The sequence below is a fragment of the Amia ocellicauda genome, chromosome 2 (assembly GCF_036373705.1).
Source record: "Amia ocellicauda isolate fAmiCal2 chromosome 2, fAmiCal2.hap1, whole genome shotgun sequence".
Taxonomy (NCBI): Eukaryota; Metazoa; Chordata; class Actinopteri; order Amiiformes; family Amiidae; genus Amia; species Amia ocellicauda.
The window spans coordinates 10620085-10636098 of NC_089851.1; the positions used below are offsets into that span (position 1 = coordinate 10620085).

Here is a 16014-nt window from a genome sequence, read left to right on the forward strand (position 1 = left end):
GGGGCAACAACACGTACCAGGAAGCAGTGCATGTGTTGTTATTGATGTATCCTCGTTATACATCTTACCAGTTGTAACTTACGTATAGAATAAAACCAAAACCAATGAATAATATTAAATATCTTATGTTTCTGTGTAATGGAAGTACAACTAACAATTGAAACCATCTAAGTTTGGGTTTCTATGTTTTGCAAACTAGATTCATTATTCGTATTGTATGTATTTATATTGCATACATTTGATATTTAAATTCCGTGCATGTTTTACTTAAAAGTTAAGTTAATTTTTTTCTGGTTTGATTAAGTTGCAATGGAGTGCAAAAGGCAGCTAGTTTTATATGTGATTTGTATACTGGTATTAACGAATATTGCTACATTTTCCATGACAGATCATTTGGGATTTTGTGGAAAGGATAAAAGTTGTTTAGCTGACCCTAATAGGCAAGTGTTTGTTAACCCGATCAATAAAATGAACACTAGTTGTAGTAAAAATCAATTACAGACCCATGCTTTGAACCTGAAGGTTTCATGCAGAAAATTGATAGGTAATTTTTATATTTTTTATTTTTTTGGTTGTTTGTTTTTATATTTTAATTTTCCAAACCTGAATTCCTTTGATGGAAAACATAATTCAATTTTGCAGATTCTTTGGCCCTTGATCATGTCAGTGACAATTTAGTCCGCAAAGTGAAGAATTGCGTGTTCTCTGTATCCCAGCCTACCCCTCTAAAAGGTACACTGACACTTGCTGCAGTGTCAAAGGTAAACCACTTTGAATACATGTTCCTATCAGTACAATCTGAAATTATGTGTGTAGGTAATCTATAATGCAGATATCACAAAGCAATAATACAAACAACTATATATATATAGTTCTAGATTGTATTATTACTAGCTTAAAATGCACTTACTTATTTTGTTAAATAGTGCACAGCTAGGTTTCAGACTTGTGGACATTATTTAGAATTGCACTGCTTATTTTAAGCATATATTGCAAATGTGTCCTTCCATTTCAAATAGCATGGATCAATAGTCTTTGGCTTGCTTCTTTAATTTGTGTTTATAATGTTTCTGCAGGATGTCCTGGAGGACATTTTAGATGTAGAGATTTCTGTGTCACAGTCAGACGATTTCCTCCAGTTCTTCAGTGGTAATAAACTGCTGCCTGAATCTGTTCCTCTGGCACACAGATACGGTGGTCACCAGGTAAATGTCAAAACAGAAAATAACTTACTACATACTAAATAATGTAACTTATGCTGAAATACTGTCTTGATGTGTTGGTTACCTTCATATTATGTCATATTAAAAGTTTTTAATTGTATAATGCTCTATCATTCTTACTTATAATCTTCCCTTTCTAAGTTTGGATACTGGTCAGGCCAACTTGGAGACGGGAGAGCTCATTTGCTTGGACAATATACAAACAGGAAAGTACAGTTCTAGTAACCAAGTTTAACTTCAGATTTGTATAATATTTCATTCATATTCTGTTACATCAACAGCATAGGGTAGCACAGTAGCTGAGTATTGCTTTGATAATTTACATGCTTCACTTTCTCTCTTTCACTTTCTCTTTTTTGATAGGATAGGAGGATTTTGTTAAGCCTGGTCAAATATTTTCACTAGCAGAGTTATAAGAGGTTTTGTATTATAGCATCTGTAATATCTATAGACTCAGTACCAAATATCAAAATAATGATCAACCATAAACGTCAGAAAAAGGATCAGTACATTAGAAATACTTTAGCACTCCCCTGTTTCTGTCCCATTATGACAAGTATAAGTATATGGTCTTGTATTACAGACTAGGAGAGAGGTGGGAGCTTCAGCTGAAAGGCTCTGGAAAGACACCATATTCACGGTAAAATCCTGCAGATGTTCTTGTGTACTGAATCTGAACTGTGTTGTTGTTCTTCCATACTTGTGGGTTTGCTTTTGTGGCAGTGCATTGAGTGTTGTGACAAGACCTGAGTGTGTTGCAGAGACGGGGATGGGCGAGCTGTCGTGCGCTCCTCAGTGAGGGAGTTTCTGTGCAGCGAGGCCATGCATTTCCTAGGCATCCCTACGAGCAGAGCAGCCAGGTATTCATTCATCCATTCATTCATTCATTTGCTTGTTTGTTTGTCTGTTTGTTTATGTTTTTTCTTTTCTGCCTTTCCTTGTTGTGAAGCCTCATTATCAGTGAGGAGCCGGTGTGGAGAGACCAGTTCTACAACGGCAGCGTGAAAATGGAACGAGGTAAGGAAGACGGCAAAGTTTATTTTAGTGAACAGTGCATAACACAGAAGGTGGATTTTTATTAAGAATCACATTAAAAAAATTGGCATGTTTAAAAGAAAAGTAAGAAAAATGCAAGAAAAATAAATGCTTGAGGCCTGTATTATTCAGTGCGTGTCAGTTAACCAGCTGATAAATATTCTAAACTACAAAGCTAAAGTGACATTCCTTTGGTTGGGTGTGGAAGGAGGGCATCTCTGATAGAGTAATGAAGACAATTGCACATATTATGTCTTTAGCGGCAGTGGTTCTTCGCCTGGCTGAATCATGGTTTCGTATAGGATCTCTGGAAATCTTAGCTAGGGCTGGTGAGCTTGACTTGTTAAGGTGAGTTTTCCTTTTTGTAATCATAAAATGGCTGATGATGTTAGAAATTATTTTCTAAATTATTTACCTTATTTTTGCATTATTATTCATTTTTTATGTTATTTATTCTTTGTATATACAGCTCTGGAAAAAATTTAGACCACTTAACATTGATTTCTGAACTTGGAGTGGTCTCAATTTTTTTTCCAGAGCCATATATATATATATATATATATATATATATATATATATATATATATATATACAGTGCATCTGGAAAGTATTCACATTTTTCCACATTTTGTTATGTTACAGCCTTATTTCGAAATGGATTAAATTAATTATTTTCCTCAGAATTCTACAAACAATACCCCATAATGACAACGTGAAAGAAGTTTGTTTGAAATCTTTGCAAATTTATTAAAAATAAAAAACAAAAAAAGCACATAAGTATTCATAGCCTTTGCCATGACACTCAAAATTGAGCTCAGGTGCATCCTGTTTCCACTGATCATCCTTGAGATGTTTCTACAACTTGATTGGAGTCCACCTGTGGTAAATTCAGTTGATTGGACATGATTTGGAAAGGCACACACCTGTCTATATAGGGTCCCACAGTTAACAGTGCATGTCAGAGCAAAACAAAAGCCATGAAGTCCAAGGAATTGTCTGTAGACTTCCGAGACAGGATTGTATCGAGGCACAGATATGGGGAAGGGTACAGAAAAATTTCTGCAGCATTGAAGGTCCCAATGAGCACATTGGCCTCCATCATCCGTAAAATGGAAGAAGTTTGGATGGAACCACCAGGACTCTTCCTAGAGCTGGCCACTGGCCGCTGGGCCGCTGGGCCGCTGGGCGATCGGGGGAGAAGGGCCTTAGTCAGGGAGGTGACCAAGAACCCGATGGTCACTCTGACAGAGCTCCAGCGTGTCTCTGTGGAGAGAGGAGAACCGTCCAGAAGAACAACCATCTCTGCAGCACTCCACCAATCAGGCCTGTATGGTAGAGTGGCCAGACGGAAGCCACTCCTCAAAAAAAGGCACATGACAGCCCGCCTGGAGTTTGCCAAAAGGCACCTGAAGGACTCTCAGACCATGAGAAACAAAATTCTCTGGTCTGATGAAACAAAGATTGAACTTATGTTTGGAGGAAACCAGGCACCGCTCATCACCTGGCGAATACCATCCCTACAGTGAAGCACGGTGGTGGCAGAATCATGCTGTGGGGATGTTTTTCAGCGGCAGGAACTGGGAGACTAGTCAGGATCGAGGGAAAGATGAATGCAGCAATGTACAGAGACCTCCTTGATGAAAACCTGCTCCAGAGCGCTCTGGACCTCAGACTGGGGCGAAGGTTCATCCAACAGGACAACGACCCTAAGCACACAAGATAACAAAGGAGTAGCTACAGGACAACTCTGTGAATGTCCTTGAGTGGCCCAGCCAGAGCTCAGACTTGAACCCGATTGAACATCTCTGGAGAGATCTGAAAATGGCTGTGCACCGACGCTCCCCATCCAACCTGATGGAGCTTGAGAGGTCCTGCAAAGAAGAATGGGAGACACTGCCAAAAAAATAGGTGTGCCAAGCTTGTAGCATCATACTCAAAAAGACTTGAGGCTGTAATTGGTGCCAAAGGTGCTTCAACAAAGTATTGAGCAAAGGCTGTGAATACTTATGTACATGTGCTTTTTTTGTTCTTTATTTTTAATAAATTTGCAAAGATTGTCATTATGGGGTATTGTTTGTAGAATTTTGAGGAAAATGATTAATTTAATCCATTTTGGAATAAGGCTGTAACATAACAAAATGTGGAAAAAGTGAAGCGCTGTGAATACTTTCCGGATGCACTGTATATATATATATATATATATATATATATATATATATATATATATATATATATATATATATACATACACTCACCTAAAGGATTATTAGGAACACCTGTTCAATTTCTCATTAATGCAATTATCTAATCAACCAATCACATGGCAGTTGCTTCAATGCATTTAGGGGTGTGGTCCTGGTCAAGACAATCTCCTGAACTCCAAACTGAATGTCTGAATGGGAAAGAAAGGTGATTTAAGCAATTTTGAGCGTGGCATGGTTGTTGGTGCCAGACGGGCCGGTCTGAGTATTTCACAATCTGCTCAGTTACTGGGATTTTCACGCACAACCATTTCTAGGGTTTGCAAAGAATGGTGTGAAAAGGGAAAAACATCCAGTATGCGGCAGTCCTGTGGGCGAAAATGCCTTGTTGATGCTAGAGGTCAGAGGAGAATGGGCCGACTGATTCAAGCTGATAGAAGAGCAACTTTGACTGAAATAACCACTCGTTACAACCGAGGTATGCAGCAAAGCATTTGTGAAGCCACAACACGTACAACAGCAGAAGACCCCACCGGGTACCACTCATCTCCACTACAAATAGGAAAAAGAGGCTACAATTTGCACAAGCTCACCAAAATTGGACAGTTGAAGACTGGAAAAATGTTGCCTCGTCTGATTAGTCTCGATTTCTGTTGAGACATTCAGATGGTAGAGTCAGAATTTGGCATAAACAGAATGAGAACATGGATCCATCATGCCTTGTTACCACTATGCAGGCTGGTGGTGGTGGTGTAATGGTGTGGGGGATGTTTTCTTGGCACACTTTAGGCCCCTTAGTGCCAATTGGGCATCGTTTAAATGCCACGGCCTACCTGAGCATTGTTTCTGACCATGTCCATCCCTTTATGACCACCATGTACCCATCCTCTGATGGCTACTTCCAGCAGGATAATGCACCATGTCACAAAGGTCGAATCATTTCAAATTGGTTTCTTGAACATGACAATGAGTTCACTGTACTAAACTGGCCCCCACAGTCACCAGATCTCAACCCAATAGAGCATCTTTGGGATGTGGTGGAACGGGAGCTTCGTGCCCTGGATGTGCATCCCACAAATCTCCATCAACTGCAAGATGCTATCCTATCAATATGGGCCAACATTTCTAAAGAATGCTTTCAGCACCTTGTTGAATCAATGCCACGTAGAATGAAGGCAGTTCTGAAGGCAAAAGGGGGTCAAACACAGTATTAGTATGGTGTTCCTAATAATCCTTTGGGTGAGTGTATATAATATATATATATATATATATATATATATATATATATATATATATATATATATATATACAGTGAGGGAAAAAAGTATTTGATCCCCTGCTGATTTTGTACGTTTGCCCACTGACAAAGAAATTATCAGTCTATAATTTTAATGGTAGGTGTATTTTAACAGTGAGAGACAGAATAACAACAAAAAAATCCAGAAAAACACATTTCAAAAAAGTTCGACTTAGTACTTGATGGCAAAACCCTTGTTGGCAATCACAGAGGTCAGACATTTCTTGTAGTTGGCCACCAGGTTTGCACACATCTCAGGAGGGATTTTGTCCCACTCCTCTTTGTAGATCCTCTCCAAGTCATTAAGGTTTCGAGGCTTACGTTTGGCAACTCGAACCTTCCTTGGACCACTTTTGATAGGTACTGACCACTGCAGACCAGGAACACCACACAAGAGCTGCAGTTTTGGAGATCCTCTGACCCAGTCATCACAAGTTTGCCCTTGTCAAAGCCACTCAGATCCTTACGCTTGCCCATTTTTCCTGCTTCTAACACATCAACTTTGAGGACAAAATGTTCACTTGCTGCCTAATATATCCCACCCACTGACAGGTGCCATGATAATGAGATTATCAGTGTTATTCACTTCACCTGTCAGTGGTCATAATGTTATGGCTGATCAGTATATGTGTATGTATGTATATGTGTGTGTATTAGTGCTGCACTATTCTACACAAATTACACTGCATTATTTTGCTGAACAGAATAACTAGCAATTCTGATTGTATTTTATATCATGGTATAGAGCAAAATTGATAGAAATAATTCAGAGTATAACAGCATTATTTGTAATGAAAGAACAGCTGCATGAGATTTGTCAAATAATTAGATAATTAGACGGCAATAAAGAAAACCCATTTATCGTGGCGAGAGAGACAGATAAGACCTGAAAACATGAACAGTTGAAAAATTCCCCTTCTCTCTTGCTCATTTCTTCCCACAGTGCAGATTAATCTATGCAATGGCAAACTGTTCTTCAGTTTGAATTGTCTATCTCTTCAGTCAGTGTTGTCCTATAGCCCTCCCAGAAAACAGATATTTGTCAGATATTTGATTTAGAGAGAGATACATGATTTACATATGTGTGTTAAAACATGATGTGTCAAACTCACATCACTCCTTTCATTTGATTTCTGTTTGCTTCTAGGACATTATTAAACTTTATTATCCAAGAACATTTTCCATCAATAAAATCAAGTGACCCCAATAAATACCTGGTAAGTCTTGATAAAATGGAAAAAACTCAATCTGAACAGGGAGAGTTCCTGCCTCTGTGACTTGCAGCAGAAGTGATCTGAATATTAAACTCACAACACGCCTTTCTTCCACAGAACATTTCCATCTCACTGTGGTATTTAATTAAGGGCTCAGCTGTGTTTTTGATCTCAGGTCACGAAAGCTTAACCTTTACTTGCAAGCCCTTCTTCCAACGTTTCTTCCCCCTGCAGTTTGCCTGGGGCAGTAATATGAATTACAAAAACAATCAAGCACTAATTTTTGGTGTGTAACAATTCTCAAAAACATGTTAATGATCATGCTATTTTGGATCAAATACATATGGGTCTTGCAAATTAAAAAATGTACTTGACTTTTTATGTCTTGTTGCCATTGGTGATAATATGAAATGAATTGTTTATTAAAAAGATACTGATTTTCTGAAATAAAGGGCAACTTTGCTATTATTAATGGCATAGCTATTGAGTAACTATCATAATGTAAGTGAATAATGACTTCTTGGTAGTTACAATCTGTACAAATCCTGTCTGAATTACCTGTCCTCAGCATACGTATTCAGATACATTCTGCATTTTCGTGGTCTCTATAAAAGAAAGATGTTAATGTTATGACATCACTATGCTGTAATGGGTCCTTGTATTTTAAAAGGAGATACTTTATCATGGTTCTACACTGCTGCTGCTAGAATAACATGGTTACCTGTTTTCTCAGAAATGTTTGAACTCAAAACTGTTTTCTTTTGTTATTTATGTTTATTCAATCAGGTTTTCTTTTCCAATGTTGTGAATGCTACAGCTAATCTTATATCTCTGTGGATGTCAGTAGGCTTTTCACATGGTAAGACCACCATTAAAGACATTTTTTAACTAATCTACTGCTCTGATCATTGTTACAGTCTTTACTTATTCCTCAACTATCTCTGATCACTAACAAATACAATGGATACCTTATACTCAATTCAAGTGATGACAGATTCATAATATTAATAATACCTGATACTCAAATTTGTATACCCCTATATTAAGGGCATCTGCTAGGAAATAGATAAGAATAAAACTAATAACAACTAAAGACTTATTGCAAAACTAAGTGACTCATGGATAAAAAGGCAAAACCAAGGAAAATCTGACAGCTGACTCCTCAGCTGGACATTATACTCGTAATCATTGTATTCCATCAAAATGACTGGAGTCATAAACTATATAAAAAAAGGCAATACAATATAGTTTATACTGTATTTCCCAAGAATTAAGAATACCAGTAAATGTGATACATTCAGATACATTCAAACTGCTTTTGAGTAAATGTATACCTAGAAATATTTATGATGGATTCGATAAGGCCTTTCTCAAATATTTATCTGTAATGTATAAATTATATATAATTTAATTAATACATTATTATAATTCTCCAGCGATTCAATATGTTTTAACTGGGTATATGTAGTTGGCCTGCAATAGCCCATGTTCCCCACACCACAATTACAATGTTTGATGTTGTTCAATCAGTTAGGACTAGTAAACTTTTTCTCCTTGTTGTCCTTCAGGAGTGTGCAATACAGACAACTTCAGCCTACTTTCAATTACAATTGATTATGGCCCTTTTGGTTTCATGGAGTCCTATGATCCCGGTAAGCACAATTGGTTTTGATTTCTATAGAAATGAACATCTGACATGCTGACTCTTTTTTTTTTTAGTTCTGTAGTAACTCTGAATAGTTTATATTACCTCATAAGGTGAATACTGATACAAGTCCGTGCTTCTCCAACTTAATATACAGTACAACAACATTTCTACTTACATTTTCAACATCATTTGGGTGGGGAATAATATCATTTTAAATAATAATAATAATATGTTCCCTTGATCCATCTGTCTATCTGTCTGTTTAAATACATTATGCAACTGAGCCTTTGTTTTTCTCCTCTTTTGCGATGGCATTGATTTTTGAGCCCAAACTTCATGAATGTTTTTGATGTCATGTAATTCCTGCGTCTTATCAGATATTGGCTAAATTAATTAATACAAACATGATAATTCTAACCATATAGCCAAAATTGCAGGTGGAATTTTTGAACAGAGTGCAGACAAACTTGTTTTAAACTTTAATTGCAGTAATTAAGCACTCAATTGACACTTATTTAAAAGCGGAGTTGGTATTTTTACCTTTCCTTACTATAGAGGTCTAAAACTAAAAAGATTTCCACACTGAAACATGACTCTACCTGGGGGATCTACCTTGCTTCATGGCTCTCAGCTGGACACCAGCTGGATAAACTTGGCACATTGGCATTGTGGCATCATGAAGGTTGTTTGGAACCTGGTATTATTATATAATCTTTAAATATGATCACAGCAGCAAAGACAGAGTTTTTGTTTGTTTTATTCTGTATGTACTCCTTTAAGTTTCACTCAGGTAACATGACGACATGACAGGCATCAAAAGCACAAAGTTTAACATCTGTTTTTGAAAAGAGCATTGATGTACCAGGGCTGGTCTTTTCCTTTAAAATAATACCAGTAAACTAGGTGTTGTAACAGAGGAGCCAAGCTGCCTTCGGAAGAGTTTGGCCCAAACCAACAATGAAATTGCAGTTGGATTCCATTTGTCGTTTCAAAGTGGGAGTTAATTATTTCAACCCTCAACAGATTTTGTACCGAACACATCTGATGACGAAGGCAGGTATAAAATAGGAAACCAGGCAAACGCCGGTCTGTTCAACCTTGATAAGCTTCGTGAGGCACTGAATCCTGTACTCAGCACTAAGCAACATATTTTGTGAGTCTTTTTTTTTTTTTTTTTACACTTTTTTAACATTTTTTAAATACTTCTATTCTTACAGTATAGACCTCAGTATTGATGCATTCATGTTTCTTTCTTGTTTTGCATAGAGCCAAGGAAATCCTAAAGGAATATCCTCATATTTACGAAAGAAGGTGTGTTTTGTGTATTTTGTGTGTATTTGTACATTTCTCTACATTTGATGAAGGTTGTTATACTTCTTCATGATATTCATTCATCTTCTACTTGATGTCGAGGTTAGACTTTGACATTTACCACTCATAGTTGTCTTATTGCAAGGGTATTTTTTTAAATATATGTTTTTTCTGGGTGTTATTTAAACAGTATTGTGTTCTGTTTCAGGATTCATGAGCTACTTAAAGCAAAATTAGGTTTACTTGAAGATCAAGAGCACGATGGATACTTGATTGCATACTTACTGAAGGTGAGGGTTTTGGCATTTTTTGATTTTACATAGCTTAGTAAACATTGGTTTATTTAGAATTTGAGATACTTGTAATTTTTGTTGTATTCCATGCATGTTACCCACATTGGTCTTGAAAACTTGAAAAATAATGTTTTTTGTTTTATTATTGCAGCTAATGGAAGACACAAGAGCAGATTTCACCATGACATTTCGTTCGTTAAGTGAGATTTCTACCCAGCAGTTACAGGGCCTCAACATTTCAAAGGTGTGTCTACTTACAGGAACATTCTTTTTCATTAAATTTGCATTTTGCTCAGAGTTAAGATTAATCAATTTGTTGTAAAGCCTGTGTTTCCACGATATTCCACATCTTGTCCTCTAGATAAAGTACCTACTAGAGCTAGCGGTTCACTTTCAAACAGACTTCCAGTGATAAACTCCTACGTATTTGTGACCTCAGCATTACAATTCTAGATATAAAGATATCTGTTTTAGTTATGTTAAGTTAAGTAACAGTATGTGGTGTTTTGTGCATTTTTATTTTTGTACTATTGAATCCTAAATCGTCTTGGAAAGTTAATTCTGTTGAGAAACAGCTCTGTAACTTAAAGGAAATGTGAATACACACCTTCATCTTCAACAAGAGCTCTACAAGTTCATTCTCATTCTTTAAAAGTTAATTAAATGTGCACTTAAGAGGCTTATTTTTTCTACTTCCTACTTTACATTCTTGTTTAGGAATTCTGGGCTCTTCAAGATCTCGTCAGCCATGAGGGCTTTTCTGAGTGGCTCACACTGTACCTCCTGAGACTGAAAGGGTAAGACACATGGAAGGAATACTTTCAGCAGACATGTTACACACAGGCAGTTTCTGCATGTCAGTAAGGGCAGCAGCAGAGCCTGTGCCTGTGAGGTTACACTGGGAAGTAACAGTATGCGGTGTTTTGTGCATTTTTATTTTTTTATCCACACAATCACATCAAGATGTAAGCGTCAGTCGTGTCTGGTAGTTTCCACTGTTTCCACTGTAGTGTATTGAATGCATTATTGGATCTTTGGCCAACACTCTGATTATTAGATTGTTTTGAATGCTTGTAAATTCATGTATCTTCTCATTGTGAATTTTACTAATCTTGGTATAATTTAATTTCTTTGCATCATTTACCCCCAGGAATGGACATGATCTGGATGAAGAACGACAGCGGAGAATGAGACGTGAGTTCTTTGCCTTGGCCTTACTCATCTCCCACAGCATCTTATGTATAGATTTGTTTAAGATTTACACATTATTTTCTTGAACAGATATAAATCCTATGAAAAGCTTAAATTCATAGATTTGTCTGTAAAGTGTATCTGATTTTTAAAGCATAAAAGTACAAACTTGCTGCATGTTTGTGGACATTGTATGTATGTGTTTTTAAATGCAGGGGTAAATCCAAGATACATTTTGAGGAACTGGATGGCAGAGTCTGCGATCAGAAAAGCTGAAAAGCACGAGTTCTCTGAGGTAACCTGTACTTTCATCAGCATGCTGTGTGGCATCTTTAAAAATCATCTTCAAATGCTGTGCCTGGGCTATTAAAGAATAAGTACTACACTGAGTACTTCTACACTGCCGCAGCTAGAGGGAGCTATAGCCAGAGTTTCAGGGACCCGTCTTAGTGCTTTTTGTAAGTACTAGATACAGTGTGCTTGATATGGAAACCTTTTTAATTGGGTTCAACTGTTTAATGGACAAAGACATCTCCAGCTCAGCAAGAACATCTCCACTGGAAAGAAAAGCTGGTACTGAGCACCACTGCTCTGTTTTACCTTCTTTGGTGCTTCCTTTCTGCTATATCACTTGAAGGCCACCAGGTGGTGACATACTGTGTTTTAAATAAAGGTAGAATTTCAACATCAATACTCAAAAAAGGCAATATCATAATTGAATGTCCTTGACAGACCTCGTACATAATATCAACAAGGACAACAATGTCCCCGTTTGCTTTGTGCTGTTCTAAAATGTAAATAAGATCTGTCTTCTGCTGCAAGGCCATGCTGATGGAAGGCGCTAAACCTCTGAGAGAATATTGTCTCTCTCGATGGTGGCCACCCACAGGTGCGGCTGTTACAGGAGACACTGCGCAGGCCCTTTGAGCAGCAGGTCGCAGCAGAAGAGGCCGGCTACGCCTCTCGCCCCCCCGGCTGGGCTGAAGACCTGCGTGTGAGCTGTTCATCTTAACGGCTGCCTGGAGGACACAGCAGGCTGAGATGCACATATACGGTCTGTAAGCTGTCGGAGTTAGAGCCAGGCTCACACCAGTTGTTCTACACCCTGGGTCTCTTAGGCACAGACATAGCAAATCATGACTTTGTAACTGTTTGACAAAAGACGGTGTCATTCATTGGTCGAAAAAGTTTATAAGATGGATTTGGTTTCTTGCACTATAGTGTTAATGTGCTATCTTGCTTCAAAGGATTTTTAAGGAACTTAAGAGGAATTTGCAGTTTCTCTTGAGTTAACTGTTTATACCTCTCTGTGCCTCAGGTTGTCTGTTGAGAGACAGTCTTCCTCAGGGATAAACTAGTTTTACGGGTATATGTTTGTACACAACATTTTTAAAAATACCATGTGTCATATGTTTATTATGTTTAATGTTTCCATACTTTTGTGTTTAATTTGCCCAGGTTTTCTATCATTGATCTCACTGCTGATCATGAGTAAGTTAATTGTATGATCTATTCTGCAACTGGAAAAAAACACCATTCCAATACTAGTCCAACATTCCAATACCTATGTTAATAAATAATCCTAAAAAAAAGTAACGGTATCATAAAAATATACGGGTGAATGGTGATGCTGATGCACTGCCATATACAAAACATTTAATACATCATTCACTTGTATAAAGAAATGACGAGGACAACATAGTTTATTTCAGTTTTTTTTTTTCTTCATTGAAGTAATACAATTGCTGATTTTATTCACAATAAAAATACAAAAAGAAAAAGAAAAAACACTTTACCTGTATTCTATATGTAATCTCTTATGCAGTCATTCAGTATGTGTAGTTACACTAAATACTATCATGCTATTTCACATAAAGTTTTCCTGAAAGCAGTAAGTATTGGTGTACATGTTTACAGTTGCTTCCAAATAATTAACTTTGTAAAATGGTAATATATGCCCTCATATATCAATAGCATAGCTGTTAAAAAATAATGATATGTATATCTTAATGCCTTCCGAGTACCTTTCAGTGTTAAAGGAGGGTGTGCACAGAAGCACACAGTACCATTTATCGTTGTGTGGGAAAAATCTGATCGTTATTACAGGATTTATATCTCTAAAGTCAGAAGTGAAATCAAAGGGGATTTTCAGGGTACTCTGGCATCATCCACAAGCACCATCAGCATCTGCAAGAGTACAATTCAGTGACAGTCGCATGAATCTGGTGTCCTTCTGTGGTTCGCAAGGAGATGATAGTCTTCCAGTGACAACATATAGAAAACACACATAACGAATTCCGGTTTCATTTAGGACCACGTTTTGCTGTCAGATGACACTGAACAACATGTAGATCAGAAGTATGTTTGCAGCCAAACCAATTTAAATTCATGCTGAGAAATGTGATCCCATCAGTGAAGAACACTTTGGATCCATGTTACATCCTCCGGCCCTGGTGCTCTTATTTGAATTGTGGATTGGTTCCAGAGTTTTTCAGGATATCTCAGCCAGACACATGGTGTCCTTTGTGAAGAAACCCGAGTTTGGATGCAGTAATCTGGATGCAAGTTTGGAATTCAGCATCGGAAGACAATCCAAAGAACACATCCAAGTCTACAACTGACAGGTTAAGGAAGCTTAAAACCAACGTTCTTCACCTCAGTATAAGATTTGTGTTAAACCCAATCAAGGAAAAGCAGTGCAGGAGAAAATACTGCGTGGACAAGTGGTCAGAAATCCCTCTTGAGAAATGCTTGTGTCTATTAAAAGGCTGCAGAAACCATCTTCTTGGAAAGCCAATGAAGCAGCATAAATATATACAATTATTTTTTACAGGTATGTTAGTAATATACACAATATTGTTGTTCATACGTTGATAAATTAAAACATTAAAAACATGAAAAAATAATAAAAAATACAGAATTAAAATAAGCGAACTTCAGAATGTTGTCAGAACTTCAAGATGCATGGATAATCCTTTCTTTTCAAATTTTCACTAGGAAATGGAATACAAAATCTCATCCCATCTGACCTTTATGAGTGACTCCACTGTATGGTCTTGTATGTATCAATGGCAAAATATCTCTCCACCCCAAATAGTTTGGGGCTTACAAGTCACAGTAAAATCAGTAAGGCTGTATTGTAATAAGGACAGATCCTCATTGCTGGTGTTTCTTCTGCATGGCTTTCATCAGTTCTGACATGAAGTCTTGCTGCCCACCCCCAGTGGAAGCTGCTGATGGGGTGGTCCTCTTTGGGGGAGGGGGACCTACTTTCTTGAGGGCCGGGGCAGGGTTGGCAGCTGGAGGAGGTGGGGGTGGGGGTGGTGGTGGAGCAGGACCACCTCCACCCCCCCCAGAGTTGGCGGCCATGCGTGGAGGAGGAGGGGGCAGGAAGTCAGGGGGAGGCTCTGTGAAGTCAGGAGAAGGAGGGGGTAGGTTGTCCTCAGGCGGGGGAGGGAAGTGCATTTGCTCACTTCGGTTGGTGTTAGGGGAACGAGGCAGGAATAGAGGCGGTTGGCAGGTTCCACCCATGGGCGGCAGCATCACAGGGTCAGGCGGAGGGGGCGGCAGCTGCTCTTCTGGGGGCGGCGGTGGAGGCAGATAGGAGAGATCACTTCCAGTATTGTCCTTTACATCATAAAACAAGAACACGTGTTTATTTGGGAAACTACTTTCTGAATAAATGTTTTATCGAAAGCAATGAAAGTTGCAAACTAAGAATTTGTTCAGCTGCCATTTCAGTCAATCAATTTTAACTTCCCTTCTACCATGAAACATAGCAATGCATAATTTAATTTCTTAAGCCTTTACGGATGTATTTTGAAATGCAAAATACATGATAGACGATACACCAATAACATTTCCATGTTGATATCACAAATGTTGTACCTTATGCTGTGGCTTTGTATTCATAAAACAAATACATAAATAAATCCTTCCCTTTAGAGCAGAGAGATTTGAACACAGATTGAAGGAGCAGCTGCCGGAATTGCACATGCCAGCTGCATTAGTGTGGCTAATGAACTGTTCACATACACTCTGCTATTTTGGGATCATTATCAATAACAGACTGTCCTGCAGCACACTTCCTCTCATATTGACTCATAAGGGCAAATCATTTTACAGCGTGTGAAAGAGAGGGAGTGGAAAATGGCAGCTTGATACATGCTACAAAGATTAAAAAAGTTGTTACTTGTGTTTTGGTGTGTGTAATGTTTTGGGTTCACCATCTGAAGTCAAGATCATAATCTTAGGTTTCCTCTTAGTCAACATTTAAGCCAGCAGCCATTCACTGACTGACTGCACTTCTGATTGAAGTGATAATTCTAAATGGAGAATATAAAAGCCAGTGCTTCATAAGTTTTAGATGTAAGTCTAATTGTTATAATAGGAAACAAGCTGCCAAGCCTGTAGATCTGCAGTATATCTGAGACTATTTATAACCTTGTACAGTGTCCTTAATCATTGTAAAAAGAGATGGGCATTGTATCAGTTTTCTTTGGTAGCTTCAACTCCCAGAATTCCCCTCTCTGACCCTTTTTTTTTTTAATAACTTATCTGATTCCCTTAATTCCTTCAACCTCTTTCATAAATGGAAGTGT

General features: G+C 37.9%; 2 protein-coding genes across 2 annotated transcripts in view; one reads left to right on the forward strand and one right to left on the reverse strand.

Annotated features, from left to right (window-relative positions):
• The first annotated feature begins 17 nt into the window (after window positions 1–17).
• LOC136764180 (protein adenylyltransferase SelO) lies at window positions 18–13174 on the forward strand. The gene is made up of 19 exons (XM_066718001.1): window positions 18–544; window positions 643–761; window positions 1077–1205; window positions 1365–1425; window positions 1803–1863; window positions 1985–2083; window positions 2173–2240; window positions 2519–2606; window positions 6904–6973; window positions 7757–7829; window positions 8539–8622; window positions 9642–9771; window positions 9885–9929; window positions 10138–10219; window positions 10374–10466; window positions 10940–11019; window positions 11373–11416; window positions 11629–11708; window positions 12303–13174. The coding sequence occupies exons 1-19, from the start codon at window positions 310–312 to the stop codon at window positions 12423–12425; spliced, it is 1764 nt and encodes a 587-aa protein (XP_066574098.1). The 5' UTR covers window positions 18–309; the 3' UTR covers window positions 12426–13174.
• The window catches only part of apbb1ip (amyloid beta (A4) precursor protein-binding, family B, member 1 interacting protein), a 31418-nt gene continuing 28519 nt past the window's right edge, over window positions 13116–16014 (reverse strand). The window contains exon 14 of the mRNA XM_066717990.1: window positions 13116–15040. Within this exon, the coding sequence (XP_066574087.1) occupies window positions 14570–15040 (471 nt within the window). The 3' untranslated portion in view covers window positions 13116–14569. The remainder of the gene's footprint in view (window positions 15041–16014) is intronic.